Source organism: Rhinopithecus bieti, unplaced genomic scaffold, assembly GCF_001698545.2.
Source record: "Rhinopithecus bieti isolate Rb0 unplaced genomic scaffold, ASM169854v2 scaffold_7901, whole genome shotgun sequence".
NCBI lineage: Eukaryota > Metazoa > Chordata > Mammalia > Primates > Cercopithecidae > Rhinopithecus > Rhinopithecus bieti.
In genome coordinates, this window is record NW_016805596.1 from 409907 (window position 1) to 429274 (window position 19368).

Below are 19368 nucleotides of genomic sequence, written 5' to 3' on the forward strand. Positions count from 1 at the left end.
TTTTTGAGACAGAGTCTTGCTCTGTCACCCAGGCTGGAGTGCAGTGGTGCAGTCTCAGCTTACTGCAAGCTCCACCTCCCAGGTTCAAGGGATTCTCCTGCCTCAGCCTCCTGAGTAGCTGGGATTACAGGCATGCACCACCGCTCCTGGCTAATTTTTTGTGTTTTTAATAGAGACGAGGTCTCACCATGTTTCCCAGACTGGTCTCCAACTCCTGAGCTCAAACGATCCACTTGCCTTGGCCTTCCAAAACGCTGATTATAGGTGTGAGCCACCTGGCCTGGACTTATTTATTAAGTTAGGGTCTTGGGCCGGACGCGGTGGCTCACACCTGTAGTCCCAGCACTTTGGGAGGCTGAGGAGGGCAAATCATGAGGTCAGGAGATCAAGACTGTCCTGGCTAACATGGTGAAACCCCGTCTCTACTAAAAATACAAAAAATTAGCCGGGCATGGTGGTGGCGTCTGTAGTCCCAGCTACTCGGGAGGCTGAGGCAGGAGAATCGCTTGAACCCGGGAGGCGAAGCTTGCAGTGAGCCGAGATCACGCCACTGCACTCCAGCCTGGGCGATAGAGCGAGACTGTGTCTCAAAAAAAAATAAAAGTCAGGATCTGGGACCACTGGACACACATCTCACCAAGGACCAACCAGGGAAGAGGAGGCAGGGGTGCCGACGTTTAGAGGCAGTGGGAGGAGAGTGGGGGGAGAGAGGTCCTGAGGCGGTTTGGCTCTCATCTCGGTTGTAATCTCCATGGTCCCCATGTGTGGAGAGAGGGAGCAGGAGGGAGGTGATTGGATCATGGGGGCGGTCCCCATGCTGCTCTCCTGAGAGTGAGTGAGAACTCACGAGATGTGATGGTTTTATAAGACGGTTTTCACTGCTCTTCCTCTCTCTCTTTCGCCTGAGTCAGGTAAGACACGCCTGCTTCCCCGCCAGCGTGATTATAAGTTTCCTGAGGCCTCCCCAGCCATGCAGAACTGTGAGTCTGTGAACCCTCCTTTGTTTATAAATTACCCAGCCTTGGCCGGGCACGGCGGCTCCAGCCTGCAATCCCAGCACTTTCAGAGGCCGAGATGGGAGGATCAATGAGGCCAGGAGTTTGAGACCAGCCTGGCCAACATGGCGAAACCCTCATCTCTACTAAATATACAAAAATCAGCCAGATGTGGTGGCGGGCGACTGTAATCCTAACTACTCGGGAGGCTGACGCAGGAGAATTGCTTGAACCCGGGAGGCAGAGGTTGCAGTGAGCCGAGATGACACCACTGCACTCCAGCCTGGGCAACAGAGCGAGACTCCATTTCGAAAAAATAAATGAAAATAAATAATAAAACAATAAATTACCCAGGCTCGGTAGTATCCTCCCGCCTTGGCCTACTAAAGTGCCAGGATTACAGGTGTGAGCTCCTGCACCAGGCTTCACGGTGAGAGTTATAAGCCAGAGACCTCCATCCTTGTGGTCCCTGAATTACTGGGCGGTGGTGGGGGGCGGTTTGGGGAACACAGATGGGAATTAATTCCATAGGTGTTTATTATAATTGGTTGAGCGCCTTGTTTATTGCCAAAGCCCACAGTGGATAAGAGTGCTCTCGGCTGGGTGTGGTGGCTCACGCCTATCATCCCAGCACTTTGGGAGGCCGAGGTGGATGGATCACCTGAGGTCACGAGTTCGAGACCAGCCTAACGTAGCGAAACCATCTCTACTAAAAATGCAAAAATTAGCCGGGTGTGGTGGTGCATGTCTGTAATCCTAGTTACTCGGGAGAATAACTCCCGAGTAACTAGTTACTCGGGAGAATAGTTACTGAGGCAGGAGAATGGCTTGAACCCAGGAGATTGCGGTGAGCCGAGATCACCCATTGCACTCCAGCCTGGGCAACGAGAAACTCTGTCTCACAAAAAAGAAAGCGGGGGGTGCTCTCTCCTGCCCCACTGCTTCCCCCACTCCATTGCGACCCCATCTCCTTCCCCATCCCGACCCCGCAGCCTCCAGTGGGGACCAGAACGGCACATTCTCTGTCGCCACCGTGTGGCCAGCGCTGCACATGACACCCTGCCCCGCAGCTACTTCGGAGCCCTGAATCCCCGGGAAATTTCCGGGAGGGAGACTTGTCCAAAGTGGAGACGCAGGTCTCTTCGCTCGGGGCTGCGAGCTCGCGCACAAGCGGGCGCAGCTGTTCCTCCGTTTTCCTGCCGTTGGCCGACCCTCGCCAGCAGTTCAACGCTAGTACGCAGTGGGGGCTCATTAAATATTTGCTGATTGGCCGGGAGCAGTGGCTCACACCTGTAATCCCAGCACTTTGGAAGGCCGAGGCGGTCGGATCACCTGAGGTCAGGAGTTCAAGACCAGCCTGGCCAACATGGTGAAACCGGTCTCTACTAAAAATACAAAAATTAGCCGGGCGTGGTGGTGGGCGCTTGTAATCCCAGCTACTCGGGAGGCTGAGGCAGGAGAATCTCTTGAACCCGGGAGGCGGAGGTTGCAGTGAGCTGAGATCGTGCTACTGCACTCCAGCCTGGGCGACAAGAGGGAAGCTCCATCTCTAAACAAACGAACAACAACAACAAAATTGCTGATTGAATGAATGACTGGCAGGGGACACAGAAATGTATTGTTCCTTTACCCAAAGCAGATCCAGTCTCGCCCAGTGTTAGGGGTGACAGAGAGAGACCTGGACACCCCACGCCGCCCAGAGAGTTTTATCACTGTCCTTTCAAGGGCACAACAGACCCCACTTCCTTGGCTTTTTTCTTTTTTCTCTTTTTATTTTTTCAGACGGAGTCTCGCTCTGTCTCCCAGGCTGGAGTGCAGTGGTGCGATCTCAGCTCAGTGCAGCCTCCGCCTCCGGGGTTCAAGTGATTCTCCTGCCTCAGCCTCCCGAGTAGCTGGGATTACAGGCACCTGCCACCACAGCCGGCTAATTTTTGTATTTTTTGTAGAGACGGGGTTTCACCATGTTGGTCAGGCTGGTCTTGAACTCCTGACCTCAGGTGATCCACCCATCTCGACCTCCCAAAGTGCTGGGATTACAGGCGTGAGCCACCGTTCCTGGCCCATAACTTTTTAATTTAAATTTTTATTGAAATAATTGTAAATTCACATGCAGTTGCAAGAGGAGGGAGGATCCCGTGAGCACAGCACCGCAGGAATTCTTCTAGGTTGCATTGAGCTGTGATCCTGCTACTGCACTCTAGCCTGGGTGATGGAACAAGACCCTGTCTCAGAAAGACAGGAAGGAAGGACCAGGTGCTGTGGCTCATGCCTGTCATCCCAGCACTTTGGGAGGCCAAGGCAGGTGGATCACCTGAGGTCAGGAGTGCGAGACCAGGCTGGTCAACATGGTGAACCTCGTCTCTACCAAAAATACAAAAAATTAGCTGCATGTGCTGACGGGTACCTGTAGTCCCAGCTACTCCCGAGGCTGAGGCAGGAGAATCGTTTGAATCTGGGAGGTGGTGGCTGCAGTGAGCCTAGAACATACCACTGCACTCTAGCCTGGGCAACAGAGTGAGACCCCTTCTCAAAAACAAAACAAAACACAAAACAAAACCAGGTGTGGTGGTTCAGGCCTATAATCACACCACTTTGAGAGTCTGAGGTGGGTGAATCACGAGGTCAGGAGTTCTACACCTGCCTGGCCAACATGGCGAAACCCCATCTTTACTAAAAATACAAAAATGACTCAGGCGTGGTGGTAGGCGCCTGTAATCCCAGCTACTCCGGAGGCTGAGGCAGGAGAAGCGCTTGAACCCTAGAGGCGGCAGTGAGCTGAGATCGCAAAATTGCACTCCAGCCTGGGGTGCAAGAAGGAAACTCCATCTCAAAAACACATATATATTGTAAGTAGGATTTCACATGGATGCAATCCATCAGTCTTACTCAGGTTTCCTCAGTTTAACTTGTGCTTGTGTGTGTGTGTGTCATGTATTTAGATTCCTGTAATTTGCTGGCCTGGGTAGATGCATGTATCCACAATCATGACATGGAGCATTTCCATCACCATCAGGATCTCTTGCTGTTTGTGCCTCCTCCCCAACCCTCATCCCCAAACCTAATTCCATTTCCAAAATGTTATATAAACCTTTTTTTTTTATTTAGACAAGGTCTTGCTCTGCTGTCCAGGCTGGAGTCCAGTGGTGCAATCACAGCTCATTGCAACCTAGATGAACTCCTGGGTTCAAGGCATCCTCCTGCCTCCGTCTCCCAAGTAGCTAGGACAACAGGTGTGCATCATCATCCTTGGCTAATTTTTTAATTTTTCATAGGGATGAGGTCTCACTATGTTCCCCAGGCTGATCTGAACTCCTGGGCTCAACTGATCCTCCCACCTCAGCCACCTGAGTAGCTGGGACCACAGGCACACCCCACCATGCCCGGCTAATTTTTAAATTTATTTTTGAAACGGGTGTGGTGGCTGATGCCTGTAATCTCAACACTTTGGGATGCCGAGGCAGGAGGATTACCTGAGGTCAGGAGTTCGAGACGAGCATGGCCAACATGGCGAAACCCCCGTCTCTACTAAAAATACAAAAATTAGCTGGGCGTGGTGGTGAGCGCCTGTAATCCCAGGTACTCAGGAGGCTGAGGGAGGAGAATTGCTTGAACCCAGGAGGTGGAGGTTTCAGTGAGCTGAGATGGCGCCATTCCACTCCAGCCTGGGCGATGGAGCAAGACTCCCTCCCTCTTTTTTTTTTTTTTTTTTTTTTTTTTGAGGCGGGTCTCGCTCTTGCCGCCCAGGGCTGGAGTGCAGTGCCGGGAATTCTCAGCTCACTGCAAAGCTCCGCCTCCCGGGTTCCCGCCATTCTCCTGCCTTCAGCCTCCTCGAGTAGTGGGACTACAGGCACCCGCCACCCGCCGGCAGTTTTTTTATTTTTTAGTAGAGACCAGGGTTTCACCGTGTTAGCCAAGGAGGTTCTCGCATCTTCCTGAACTCGTGATCCGCCCGTCTCGGGCCTCCCAAATGTGGGGATTACAGGGGTTGACGCCACCGCCCGGCCTTTTTTTTTTTTTTTTTTGTAGAGATGGAGTCTTGCTATGTTCCCCAGGCTGGTCTGAACTCCTGATCTCAAGTGATCCTCCCGATTCAACCTCTCAAAATGTTGAGATTACAGGCGTGAGCTACCACACCCGGCCATATAACGTTATGTTACAGTATGTGACTTCTTGGGACAAGCTTTTTTTTTTCTTTTGGAGACGGAGTCTCGCTCTGTCACCCAGGCTGGGGTGCAGTGGCGCGATCTCAGCTCACTGTAACCTCCGCCTCCCGGGTTCAAGTGATTCTCCTGCCTCAGCTCCCCAAGTAGCTGGGACTACAGGCGCCCACCACCACGCCCCGCTAGTTTTTGTGTTTTTAGTAGAGACAGGGTTTCACCATGTTGGCCAGGATGGTCTCGATCTCTTGACCTTGTGATCCACCTGCCTCGACCTCTCTAAGTGCGGGGATTACAGGCGTGGGCCACCGCGCCCCGTCAGGACAGGCTTTTTTCACTCAGCGTAATTCTCTGGAGTCATCAGGATTTTGAAAACTCCCCGTGGGACCCAGACTGACCTACCTACCAGCACCCCATTTTTTCATAGATTGAGGAGAACCAGTGCCTCAGTGTTCCCATCTGTAAAGTGGGAGAGAAAAGGTCCCGGCTCCCCGGGCGTTGCCACGGCGCAAGGAAGCTTTATGACGTCACACACAGTTGCCACGGGCAGCAGCCAATCCTGCTGGCCTCAGAGGTAGCCGCCCTTGGCCCCGCCTTGCTTGTTGATGATTGGAGCAGGCATAATGTCACGTGCTCCCACAGACCAATGAGGAGGTGGTCCGGAGGCTGGGTTCAGCTGTAGCCTCAGCGTGGGAAAAAGGGTAAAATGGAGCTTTGGGGCCAGGCGCGGGGACTCACGCCTGTAATCCCAGCACTTTGGGAGGCTGAGGCAGGTGGATCGCCTGAGGTCAGGAGTTCGAGACCAGCCTGACCAATGTGGTGAAACCCCATCTCTACTAAAAATAGAAAAATTATCCGAGCATGATGACGCCTGTAGTCCCAGCTACTTGGAATCCTGAGGCAGGAGAAAATCTCTTGAACCCGGGAGTCGGAAGCTACAGTGAGCCGAGAGCACGCCACTGCACTCCAGCCTGAGTGACAAGAGCGAGACTCTGTCTTAAAAAATAAAATTGAGCTTTGGAAATTCTTTCCAGGGCAAGTTTTCCCTCTCTTAGGGTTAAATCAGTGGTTTCCAAAAAGAAAAAGAAGAAGGAGAAGGAAGGAGGAGGAGAAACAGGAGGAGAAGGAGTAGCGGGAAGAACAGGGGAGAAGGAAGAAGGGAAAAAAGAAAAAAAAATCTTTGAGCCAGGGCTGGAGTGAATTCATGACCATTTCTCAAAGTTCCAACCCTTGTCAGCACCCAAATAAGTGAGGCTATTAATTTTATTTCTGGCAGCACACAGTTCACCCATCTAAGGAAGATTCCAGAAACTTTAGCACGAGGGTGGTGTAGGTGCTTTGCCATCTCTGGAAGTTCTTATACCTAGAAATAAGCATTGGCCCGGGAGGTTAGAAAATTAATATATTCTGTGGTTGGTTTATTTTTAATAAACCACCATTGTGGGCTCGGGGCGTGGGAGACCGCACAGATTGTTGCTGTTCTTGACGCCTACAAGCAGATGGAAATAAATACTCTAGGTAGGTCATTTTGCAAGACACACAGTTAAACACTCTGAAGATGTTTTGTCTTTTTCTCCCTAGAAACAAATGTTCTGGGCAGAAATGCAGCTGTTTCTTGCATCTTTTGGATTGTGTATTAGTACTGGGTCACAAATTACCTTCAAATTTGGTGTCTGGCCCAGGTATGGTGACTCGCAGTAATCTCGGTGCTTTGGGAGGCTGAGACTGGGAAATTGCTTGAGGCTAGGAGTTTGAGTCCAGCCTAGGTGACAGAGCGAGACTCCGTCTCTCCATAAAGAAAGAGAAGAGGCCGAGCGCGGTGGCTCACGCCTGTAATTCCAGTGCTTTGAGGGGCAGAATCGGAGAGATCACCTGAGGTGAGGAGTTCGAAACCAGCCTGGCCAACATGGTGAAACCCGTCTCTACTAATAATTAAAAAATCAGCCAGGCGTGGTGGTGCATGCCTAATCCCAGCTACTCGGGAGTCAGGAGAATCGCTTGCACCCGGGAGGCAGAGGTTGCAGTGAGCCAAGATTACACCACTGTACTCCTGCCTGGGCGACAGAGGGAAACTCCATCTCAAAAAAAAAAAAAAAAAAAAAAGATAAAAGGAACTTGGTGTCTTGAAATAATAACAAACACTTCTTTCTTTCTTTTTTTTTTTTTTTGGGATGGAGTCTCGCTCTGTTGTGCATACTGGAAGTGCAATGGCACGATCTTCGCTCAGTGCAAGCTCCGCCTCCCGGGTTCACATCATTCTCCTGCCTCAGCCTCCTGAGTAGCTGGGACTACAGGCGCCCGCCACCACGCCCAGCTAGTTTTTTTTGTATTTTTTTTAGTAGGGATGGGGTTTCACTGTGTTAGCCAGGATGGTCTAGATCTGACCTCGTGATCCGCCTGCCCCGGCCTCCCGAAGTGCTGGGATTACAGGCCTGAGCTACCGCGCCCAGCCAACAAACACTTATTTCTTATATTTTCTGCATATCAGGAAGTCAGAAGTGATTTGGCTCAAGGGTGCTCACAAGGTTGTAGTCAAAACGTCTGCCAGGGGCCAGGCACGGTGGTTCACGCCTGTAATCCCAGCACTTTAGGAGGCTGAGGCGGGAGGATCACTTGAGCCCAGGAGTTTGAGACAAGCCTGGACAATGTTGCAAAACACTGTCTCAAAAAAAAAAAAAAATTAGCTGGGCATAGTGGTGCACGCGTATAGTCCTAGCTATGCAGGAGGCTGAGGCGGGAGGATCGCTTGAGCCCAGGAAGTTGAGGCTGCAGTGAGCTGTGATTGTACCACTGCACTCCAGCCTGGGGGACAGAATGAGACCCTGTCGTTTAAAAAACAAGCAAAAAAAAAAAAAAAAAAAAATTAAGTTCTCTATAGGATGCCACAGCACTGAGGAGACAAAGATATCCACTTAAACCATGACATCATAATCAATGATTGTTGACATGGTAAAGTCAGTAAATGTTTTAGCTTTTAACAAAAGTTTTTCTTCTTAGGGTTTTGTTTTTTTTTTTTCTTGGTGGAGTTTTGCTCTTGTTGCCCAGGCTGGAGTGCAGTGGCATGATCTCGGCTCACCGCACGCAATCTTCACCTCCCGGGCTCAAGCGATTCTCCTGCCTCAGCCTCTCAAGTAGCTGAGACTACAGGTGCACATCACCACACCTGGCTAATTTTTGTATTTTTAGTAGAGACGGGGTTTCACCATGTTGCCCAGGCTGGTCTCAAACTCCTGACTTCAGATGATCTGCCCATCTCAGCCTCCCAAAGTGCTGGGAATACAGGTATGAGCCACCATGCCTGGCCAGTTCATTTTGTTTTTAAAGGTGGTGATGCACTTGCTCTGTGTTTTCTCTGCTTGCTTTCGTTCCTCTCTCACCCACACTCCATTCCTGTGGAGTCCCTGGGGGCATCTCCAAATTCTCCCCACTGATCCCTCCTCCTAGGTCTGGCTACACCAAGACACACGACCTCCCTTACCGGTCTCCCTGCTCCTCCCTCTGCCCCAGCCCAGCGTGCCTGCAGCTTTCTCTACTCCCAACGTGGGCCCCAGTATCTGTTTTGGTCGTGTTTTCTCTCCCATCCACAAACGCTGGCTTTGCTTCATTCCCCGTTCCATAAAAAGCAAAGAGTTGGCTCTATCTCCCCAGATGCAGCAATGCACACAGGCACTCGGCCGAGAGGGGACACGGGGACGCTGCCACGTGTCAGTTATTCTTTCCAGGAAAGGAAGCGTAGGAAACAGATGGGAGAAAACTAGGAGACCCTGTCACTTCCCAGAAACAGAGGGGGCCCAGGGACAAGTGGTGGTGGACGCTGGGACTTGAGTTTGATTTGTTAAGGTTGCAATTTCGTGGCAAAGAAATGGCATCCAGATGGGGTGCAGTGGCCCACGCCTGTAATCCCAGCACTTTGGGAGGCCGAGGCAGGTGGATTGTCTCAGGTCAGGAGTTCAAGACCAGCCTGGGCAACATGGTGAACCCCATCTCTACTAAAAATACAAAAAGTAGCCGAGTGTGGTGGCACGCACCTGTAGTCCTGGCTACTTAGGAGGCCAAAGCAGGAGAATTGCTTGAATCCGGGAGGTGGAGGCTGCAGTGAGCTGAGATCGCGCCACTGCACTCTGGCCTGGGCGACAGAGTAAGACTGCATCTTAAAAAAAAAAAAAAGAAAAGAAAAGAAAAAAAGAAATGGGCTGGGCATGGTGGCTCATGCCTATAATCCCAGCACTTTGGGAGGCTGAGGCGGGCAGATTGCCTGAGGTCAGGAGTTCGAGGCCAGCCTGGCCAACATGGTGAAACCCTGTCTCTACTAAAAATGCAAAAATTAGCTGGGTGTGGTGGTGCACGCCTATATTTCCTGCTACTTAGGAGGCTGAGGCAGGAGAGTTGCTTGAAAGCAGGAGGCAGAAGTTGCAGTGAGCTCAGATCCCACCACTGTACTCCAGCCTGGGCGACAGAGTGAGACTCTGTCTCAAAAAAAAAAAAGAAAAGAAAAGAGGCCTGGTGCAGTGGCTCATGCCTGTAATCCCAGCACTTTGGGAGGCCAAGGCGGGAGGCTCACAGGTCAGGAGTTCGAGACCAGCCTGACCAATATGGTGAAACCCCATCTCTACTAAAATTACAAAAATTAGCTGGGCATGGTGGCACATGCCTGTAATCCCAACTACTTGGGAGGCTGAGGCAGGAGAATTGCTTGAACCCAGGAGGCAGAGTGGGCAGCGAGTCGAGATGGCACCACTGTACTCCAGCCTGGCCTACAGAGTGAGACCCTGTCTTAAAAAAAAAAAAAACAAAAAGAAAAAAAATCTGCATTTTACTTTTGGAATTGATAGCATATGGTTCCAAAGGGAAAGGGCTGTGAGGAGGCCCCTGGGGAGCTTCAGTCCTGCTGGGTGGCCTCGGACTCATCACGCCCCCGTTTGAGTGGCAGAGCGCCCTGCCTGCTGACGGGTGGCCCCAGGACATGCTGTGCTTGGCAGGACGCCGTCCCCACCTCGACCCTTCTCTCGCCCCATGCATCGCTGACCTCAGCGAGGGGCCACTACGGGGACATTGCTCCCTGCTGCGTGTGAGGTGCAGCGTGGGCTTGGGAATGTGCAGAATCTCCCGGGAGTGCCGTTTCTCCACTTCATTGCTTTTTTTTTTTTTCCTGATTACAGAGGAAATCCGCTTTAGAAATTAAACACTAGGCCTGTAAATATTTCAGTTCCTATCTCCAAACTAGGGTGTCTCCTCTTGGGCACTATGGATGTTGGGGCCAAGCTATTCTCTGGGGTGGGGCCGTCCTGGGCATTGCGGGGTACAAAGCAGCGTCCCTGGCCTTCACCCACTCCATGCCAGGAGCACCCCTGGTCATGATGACCACAGATGTCCCCAGACATAGCCTAGTGTCCCCTGGGGACAGAATCACCCCTCCACTCCCCATCCCCCACCACGGAGAACAACTACTATATTTTTTATTTTTATTTTTTATTTTGAGATGGAGTCTCTCTCTGTCACCAGGCTAGAGTGCAGTGGTGTGATCTCGGCTCACTGCAACCTCTGACTCCCTGGTTCAAGTGATTCTCCTGCCTCAGCCTCCCGAGTATCTGGGACTACAGGCATACGCCACCACATCTGGCTAATTTTTGTATTTTTAGTAGAGCCAGGGTTTCACCATGTTGGCCAGGATGGTCTCAATCTCCTGACCTCGTGATCGGAACACCTTGGCCTCCCAAAGTGCTGGGGTGACAGGCGTGAGCCACCGCGTCCGGCAGAGAACAACTACTATTCTAAAGGCTAAGGTGGCTGGGTGCGGTGGCTCACACCTGTAATCCCAGCTCTTTGGGAGGCTGAGGCCAGATTATTCCTTGAGGTCAGGAGTTTGAGACCAGCCTGACCAGCATAGTGCTGGGATTACAGGTGTGAGCCACCGCACCTGGCCGCTAATTTTTGTATTTTTAGTAGAGACGGAGTTTTGCCATGTTGGCCAGGCTGGTCTCGAACTCATGACCTCAGGTGATCTGTCTACCTTGACTTCCCAAAATGCTGGCATTACAGGCGTGAGCCACCACGCCCAGCCTATTTTTTATTTTTTATTTTTGAGAAAGGGTCTTGCTCTATCACCCAGAGTAGTGGTGGAGTGCCGTGGTGCAATCATAGCTCACTGTACCTTGGAACCCCTGGGCTGAAGCAGTCCTCCCACCTGGGCCTGCTGAGTAGCTGGGACTACGGACATGTGCCACCAGGTCTGGCTTTTAAATTTTTAGTAGAGACAGAGTCTCACTATGTTGCCCAGGCAGGTCTCAGACTCCTGTCCTCAAGTGATCCGCCCGCCCCAACCTCCCAGCCTGCTGGGATTACAGGCGTGAGCCACCGCACCCAGCCTCAATTCTCCCTCTTTTATGATGAGTTTCTGGGGTTGATAATGGGAACTTGGAAGTGGAACTTCACGCAGAATCACGCTGCTGGCAGGGATGCCAGAGAATACATGCCCCCTTAAACAGGCAGGGAAACTGAGGCCTGGATGTGCCTGGAAGTGGCCAGCTGGGACTGGAGCCCCGGTCTCCCGATCCCACATCGGTCGAGGGGGAGTTTTCTCCAGCCTAGGATACACCTCTGGGCACCTCAGCGGACAGCCCAAGCACAGCCCAGGAGCCTCGCACTGAGAATTGTGGCTTCAAGTGATAACGAGGGGGCCGGGCACGGTGGCTCATGCCCGTAATCCCAGCACTTTGGGAGGCCGAGGTGGGAGGATCACCTGAGGTCATGAGTTCAAGACCAGCCTGACCAACATGGTGAAACCCTGTCTCTATTAAAAACACAAAAATCAGCCGGACGTGGTGGCGCATGCCTGTAATCCCAGCTACTCAGGAGGCTGAGGCAGAGGAATCCATTGAACCCGGGAGGCGGAGCTTGCAGTGAGCCGAGATCGCACCACTGCACTCCAGCCTGGGCGACAGAGCGAGACTCCGTCTCAAAAAACAAAAGAGCTACTGAGGGGCCTGGAGCCCTTCCGCAGTCGGCAAGGGTTTTTCTGTCATCAGCTCCGAACCCCTCGGCGTGCCTTAATGCCCCCGTGAGCCTCCCCACTTCCCCAGCCTCACTCATCCCTGGGGGTGGCCAGATGTTTGAGTCTCTCATCGCTGGACACTTAGGTTGTGTCCATTTTTTTTTTTTTTGAGACGGAGTTTTGCTCTGTTGCCCGTGCTGGAGTGCAATGGTGCGATCTCGGCTCACTGCAAGCTCTGCCTCCTGGGCTCAAGTGATTCTCCTGCCTCAGCCTCCTGAGTAACTGGGACTACAGGCGTGCACCACCACACCCAGCTAATTTTTTGTATTTTTAGTAGAGACGGGGTTTCACCATGTTGGTGAAGATGGTCTCGAACTCCTGAGCTCAAGTGATCTGCCTGCCTTGGCCTCCCAAAGTGCTGGGATCACAGGTGTGAGCCACCATGCCCAGCCTCAGATGACATTTTGACCTAACAATCAACACTCCATCAGCCCAGAGAGGTCAGGTCCATGAATGCACCATCCCCCCCAGGGCAGCACAGGTGACAGTTGTGGCAACTGTGTCCCAGAGCGCGGCCAGCCGCCATTCCAGCCTCAGCGTCGGCTTCTTTCCTGTCCACCCATTAAGCAAGTGTCTCGTGCTTTAGATTCAGAGTTACGGCAGAACCCCACTTCTGGTTTCGTTGTTGTTGAGACAGGGTCTTTGTTCTGTCACCCAGGCTGGAGTGCAGTGGTGCAATCACAGCTCACTTCAGCCTCAGCCTCCCAGGCTCAAGCAATCCTCCCATCTCAGCCTCCCAAGTCGCTGGGACTACAGGTGTGCACCACCATGCCCGGCTATTTTTTCTTTTGTTTTTTGAGACGGAGTCTCGCTCCGTCGCCCAGGCTGGAGTGCAGTGGGGCGATCTCGGCGCACTGCCAGCTCCGCCTCCCGGGTTCCCGCCATTCTCCTGCCTCAGTCTTCCGAGTAGCTGGGACTACAGGCGCCTGCCACCGTGCCCGGCTAATTTGTTGTATTTTTAGTAGAGACGGGGTTTCACCAGGTTAGCCAGGATGCTCTCGATCTCCTGACCTCATGATCCACCCGCCTCAGCCTCCCAAAAGTGCTGGGATTACAGGCGTGAGCCACCACCCCTGGCCCATGCCCAGCTAATTTTTTGTAGAGATGGGGTCTTGCCATGTTGCCCAGGCTGGTCTCAAACTCCCGGGCCTAAGCGATCCTCCTGCCTTGACCTCCCAAAATGCTGGGATTCCAGGCATGAGCCACTAGACCGGCCCTCTGGTGCTAATGTCTGCATTGGTGAAAATGTAGCCCACCTCTGCCATGGAGGAGGCAACATCACGTGGGGTCAACGCTCCTTTGCCAAAGCTCCTCCAAACACTTTCCCCCAAAGAGAGGCAGACCGTGGCCTACAGCATTTCAAATTGTCTTTAATGAAAAAGGAAGAGATCCCAGCAAAGTCTGGCTTGAACAGTCATGCCACAAGGCAAGAACCCACCTCCCATGTGCCCCCCAACTCTCCCCCAGGACAGCCCCTCTGTGGAGAGCCACAGGAATGGAAATGGAGCCTGGGTTCCTGGCACTACCATGCAGGGGTCCACTCTGACCCTCAGGGGCGTTAGATACTCTGCAGCATGCGGACGGCGTGGTGAAGGCGCTGCCGGGTGGCGGGGACACAGCCGTGGCTCCGCAGGATGTCCAGGGCGTAGGAGGTGCCAGGGGGCCCTGCTCCCAGAGGGTGAGCTGCAAACCCTCACCCTCGCCACTCAGCACCAGTTGGGCCGGGACTCCACTGAAACTCATCTGCAAAGGGTAAGATACCAGTCAAGGGGAGAAGGGTTCCCCTGCACCTGCCGCCAGCCCTGGCGCTCCAGGAGAAAGACAAGTGGACACTGGACCCAGAGCCCCCAATCTGGCCCCTAGTGCCTGCCCCAGCCACAGGAACTCGGGGTCGGGAGGCCAAGCGCTCCACTGTACACCTGGGGAAACTGAGGCTCAGATGGGGGCTCCCCTGCCCACAGTCTTCCAGCAAGATCCCTGACTTTTTTTTTGAGACGGAGTCTTGCTCTGTCACCCAGGCTGGAGTGCAGTGGTGCGATCTTGGCTCACTGCAAGCTCCGCCTCCCGGGTTCACACCATTCTCCTGCCTCAGCCTCCTGAGTAGCTGGGACTACAGGCGCCCGCCACCACGCCCAGCTAATTTTGTATTTTAGTAGAGATGGGGTTCCACCGTGTTAGCCAGGATGGTCTCGATCTCCTGACCTCATGATCTGCCCGCCTGGGCCTCCCAAAGTGCTGGGATTACAGGCGTGAACCACCGCGCCCAGCTTTTTTTTTTTTCTGAGATGGATTTTTGGCTCTTTGCCAGGCGCAGTGCAGTGGTGCAATCTCAGCTCACGCAACCCCCGCCTCCCGGGTTCAAGCGATTCTCCTGCCTCAGGCCCTGAGTAGCTGGATTACAGGCGCCACTTGTGCCTGGCTAAGTTTTTTATTCTTAGTAGAGACGGGGTTTCACTATGTTGTCGGGCTGGTTTCCAAACTCCTGACCTTGTGATCTGCCCGCCTTGGCCTCCCAAAGTGCTGGGATTACAGGCATGTTTGGCACCCAGCCAAGACCCTGACTCCTTGGGTATATAACCACCTCCAAGCAAGGGTCATTTTTTTTAAATTTTTATCTTTTTATTGTTACTTTTTTAGAGACAGGGTCTCACCTCTTGTTGCCCAGGCTGAGTGCAATGGTGCCAATTATAGCTCACTGTAGGGCCTCGATCTCCCAGGTTCAAAGGATCCTCCCACCTCAGCCTCCCAAAGCGCTGGGGATTACAGTGTGAGCCACAAGTACCTGGCCCAAAAACGTCACGCGTTTTTTTTTCCCATGCTGTGGGCTTTTGTACTTAGGAGCCAATTACTTTTTTTTTCTTCTTTTTTTGGGAGGGCAGATTGCTTTCCTAGGGCTCCCCAGAGTTTGTTCCCTAACAGCCCAGGCCAGGACCCCACCCTGCCTGACCCCAGTGTCCCTGGAGTGTGAGCTCGGGCTCCACCTGACCGTCCCATTACTGAACATAGCAGGCAAGCCTTGCTCAGAGGCCAGGAAGCGCAGGAGCAGAGGCCAGGTCCAGCAGGCGGCACAGGTGTGGAGAGCGGTCCCCCCTGTTGGCGACAAGACTTGGCTGGAGGTCATGGTAGAAGCAGGGGGTGTCCCCACCCCTCGCCCTCCAGCACCCAGCTCATCACCTCCCGCAGCCGCCGCTTGCAGGCAAGGTGGCAAAGAGCTGCAGCACGGCCAGCTTTGGCACACAGCGGGGGTAGCACATCCCTCAGGGTGTCAAGGTTTCCAGGGCTTCCCGCGGTCGAGCATGTAGCAACTTGGCTGGGGCCAGGACACAGGGCGACATGTCCTGGGCAGCCAGGCCACGTGACACCTTTCCATCCAGCTACACCCCCTGGAATGGTGGCTTTAAGGAGCAGCTCTGCCGTGGCCACACCTTATCCGTATGCCCGGTGCATGCTAATAAGGTCCCAGTAGGCCGAGCAGGTGGCTCACGCCTGTAATCCAGCACTGGGGAGGCTGAGGCAGGCGGATTCACGAGGTCAGGCGATCGAGGCCATCCTGGCTAACACGGTGAAACCCCCACTCTACTAAAAAACTACAAAAAACTAGCCGGGCGATGGTGGGGGCGCCTGTAGTCCAGCTATCGGGAGCTGAGGCAGGGAATGGCGTGAACCGGGAGCGGAGCTTGCAGTGAGGCGGAGACCAGGCACTGCCTCCAGCCTGGGAGACAGAGCAAGAACTCCGTCTCAAAAAAAAAAAAAAAAAAGGTCCCAGTGCGGCTCTTCTGTTCTCTCCTTACCTTCGGCTGGACATCTGGTCCCACCCTTCCTGGCCTTCCAACTCGTCCACTCCAGCCCCTCTCATCCCCCCTGGTCACCAGCGCAGCCCAGGCCTCTGCCACTGCCACCTGATTGAGTTCAGCCACCCGCTGGCTCCCGTGTCACTCGCCGCTGACTGTTAAGACCGGGCGCGTGGCTCATGCCTTTAATCCCAACACTTTGGGGGCCGAGGCAGGCAGATCACCCATGAGGTCAGAGAGTCGAGACCAGCCCTGACAACACGGAGAAACCCCGGGTTTTTTCTCTACTACAAATACAAAATTAGCTTGGGTGTGGTGGTGGGGTGCCTGTAATCCCAGGCTACTCGTGAGTCTGAGGCAGGAGCATTGCTTGAACCCGGGAGCGGAGTTGTGCGTAGAGCCGAGATTGTACCCATTGCACTCCAGCCTGAGTCAACAAGAGCAAAACTCCGTTAAAAAAAAAAAAAGAGACAGAGGTCTGGTTCTGTCCCAGTCTGGAGTTTTGCCAGTGGTGGCAATCATAACTCACTGGAGGCCCGTAACCTCCTGGGGCCCAAGTGATCCTCCCACCTCAGACCATCCAAGTAGCTAGAACTTACTGACGTATAGCCCTGCAGTTGGGCTATAAAAAATAAATAAATAAATAAAAGCCAGGCGCGGTGGCTCACGCCTGTAATCCCAGCACTTTGGGAGGCTGAGGTGGGTGGATCACCTGAGGTCAGGAGTTTGAGACAGGCCTGGCCACGTGGAGAACCCCATCTCTTACTAAACAATTACAAATTAGCCAGGTGTTGGTGGTGCACGCCTGTATCCCAGCTATTCATGAGGCTGAGGCAGGAAGAATCGCTTGAACCCAGGGAGCAGAGGGTGGTGAGCCAAGATCGCGCCATTGCACTCTAGCCTGGGCAACAAAAGTGAACTTCCGTCTCAAAAAAAAAAAAAATTTGCCGGGCGTGGTGGCAGTCGCCTGTAGTCCCAGCTACTCAGGAGGCTGAGGCAGGAGAATAGCATGAACCCGGGAGGCGGAGCTTGCAGTGAGCCTAGATCGCGCCACTGCACTCCAGCCTGGGTGACAGAGCAAGACCCTGTCTCAGGAAAAAAAAAAATTTGTAGAGATAGGATAGGTCTTGCTATGTGGCCCAGGCTGATCTCAAACTCCTGGGTTCAAGTGATTCTTGCACCTCAGCCTCCCACAGTGCCAGGATTACCAGTGTGCACCACCACAGCCAGCTAATTTTTAAATTTGTTGTAGAGCTGGGGTCTTGCTATGTGGCCCAGGCTGATCTCAAACTCCTGGGTTCAAGCAATTCTCCCACCTCAGCCTCCCACAGTGCCAGGATTATAGGCGTGCACCACAACGCCCAGCTAATTTTTAAAACTTTTGTAGAGCTGGGGTCTTGCTAGGTTGTCCAGGCTGATCTCAAACTCCTGGACTCAAGCGATCCTGCTGCCTTGGCCTCCCAAAGCACAGGGCTGCTGCTTGCCATTCACGTCACTTTCTCAGAGACCCCTTCCCCTTCCACCCCCCCCCACTACTGGGATTCACCTCCCTTCCTAATCTGCCTCTTCACTGCGTTCATTTCCTGCAGAAAAGCACTTGGTCATTCATTTGCTTAGCGTTGTTCTCCCCGGACCAGGCAGGGAGCACTTCTAGGTGTGCACAGCGGGTGCTTAATAAATACTTGAGGCCGGGCGCGGTGGCTCAAGCCTGTAATCCCAGCACTTTGGGAGGCCGAGACAGGCGGATCACAAGGTCAGGAGATCGAGACCATCCTGGCTAACACAGTGAAACCCCATCTCTACTAAAAAATGCAAAAAAACTAGCCGGGTGAGTTGGCGGGCGCCTGTAGTCCCAGCTACTCGGGAGGCTGAGGCAGGAGAATGGCGTAAACCCGGGAGGCGGAGCTTGCAGTGAGCTGAGATCCGGCCACTGCACTCCATCCCGGGCGACAGAGCGAGACTCCGTCTCAAATAAATAAATAAATAAATAAATAAATAAATAAATAAATACTTGAGAGATGAATGAAAAAAGGCAGGGGGAACGCCTGGTCCCCCAGGACACAGGAGACCACAACTTACCCTCCGGGGGGACGTAGGGCCATGTGGGTGCCGTCCCGAAGCAGGACACCACTGCCCCCGTCCGAGAGCTGGTAGCCAAAGCCGTATTTGCTGGAATGATCCACCCATTTGGGGGCCCAGAGGATGGGCCGCTGCTCTCCCAGGGGGTCCCGTGTAGCTGGGCGCAAACAAACGTATGCTGAGCCAAGGCTCAGGGGTCAGGCATATAGTAGGCGCTCAATAAATGCGATGGACTGAAACCATGGGTGAGACCCTTTCCACGGCGGGGACTGGACAGAGGCTTGGGGGCTTCAGTGGTGGATTCTAGGAGATCAGACATCAACAGAAGCCATGGAACCGTAACGAATTCCTGGCTTGCAGAGGGAGACTGTGGGATACTGGTGCACGCCTGAGAATGAGTCATTCTCAAATGCTTGCGATGCTCTGAAAATTCTACACATTTCTGTGCGTGTGTTTGTTTAGTTTTGTTTTTTGAGACGGAGTCTTGCTCTGTTGCCAGGCTGGAGTGCAGTGGCGCGATCTCGGCTCACTGCAACCTCCGCCTCCCGGGTTCAAGCGATTCTCCTGCCTCAGCCTCCCGAATAGCTGGGATTACAGGCACCCGCCACTGCACCCAGTTAAGTTTCGTATTATTCGTAGAGATGGGGTTTCTCCATGTTGGCCAGGATGGTTTCGATCTCCTGACCTCAAGTGATCCACCCGCCTCGGCTTCCCAAAGTGCTGGGATTACAGGTGTGAGCCAGTGCGCCTGGCCTGGTTTTTTGTTTTGTTTTGTTTTTTGAAACAGTCTTGCTCTGTCCCCCAGGCTGGAGTGCAATGGCGTGATCTCAGCTCACTGCAACCTCCGCCTCCCAGGGTTCAAGCAATTCTGCCTCAGCCTCCTGAGTAGCTGGGATTACAGGCGCCTGCAGCCACACCCGGCTAATTTTTGTATTTTTAGTAGAGACAGGGTTTTGCCATGTTGGCCAGGCTGGTCTCGAACTCCTGACCTCAAGTGATCCCCCGCCCCCGCCCCGCCTTGGTCTCCCTAAGTGCTGGGATTACAGGCGTGAGTCACTGCACCCGGCCCCATTTCTGGGTTTTTGATTATTTGTCTGTTTGCTTTTCAGACAGGGTCTTACTCTGTTGCCCAGACTGAAGTGCAGTGGCATGATCTCAGCTCACTGCAGCCTCCACCTCTGAGTTCAAGTGATCCTCCTTCCTCAGCCTCCTGAGTATCTGGGACAACATGCATGTGCCACCATGCCCGGCTCATTTTTTTGTAGAGATGGGGTCTCGCTATGTTGCCCAGGCTG

At 53.3% G+C, this 19368-nt stretch overlaps 1 protein-coding gene across 1 annotated transcript; it reads right to left on the reverse strand.

The window, feature by feature from the left end:
• Window positions 1–13701: 13701 nt before the first annotated feature.
• PLK5 (polo like kinase 5 (inactive)) lies at window positions 13702–19145 on the reverse strand. The gene is given in 7 exon segments (XM_017872987.1): window positions 13702–13865; window positions 13868–13941; window positions 15185–15245; window positions 15248–15293; window positions 18074–18115; window positions 18118–18230; window positions 19136–19145. Coding segments are annotated over 7 exon segments (450 nt in total). The 3' UTR covers window positions 13702–13761.
• Between the last annotated feature and the right edge of the window lie 223 nt (window positions 19146–19368).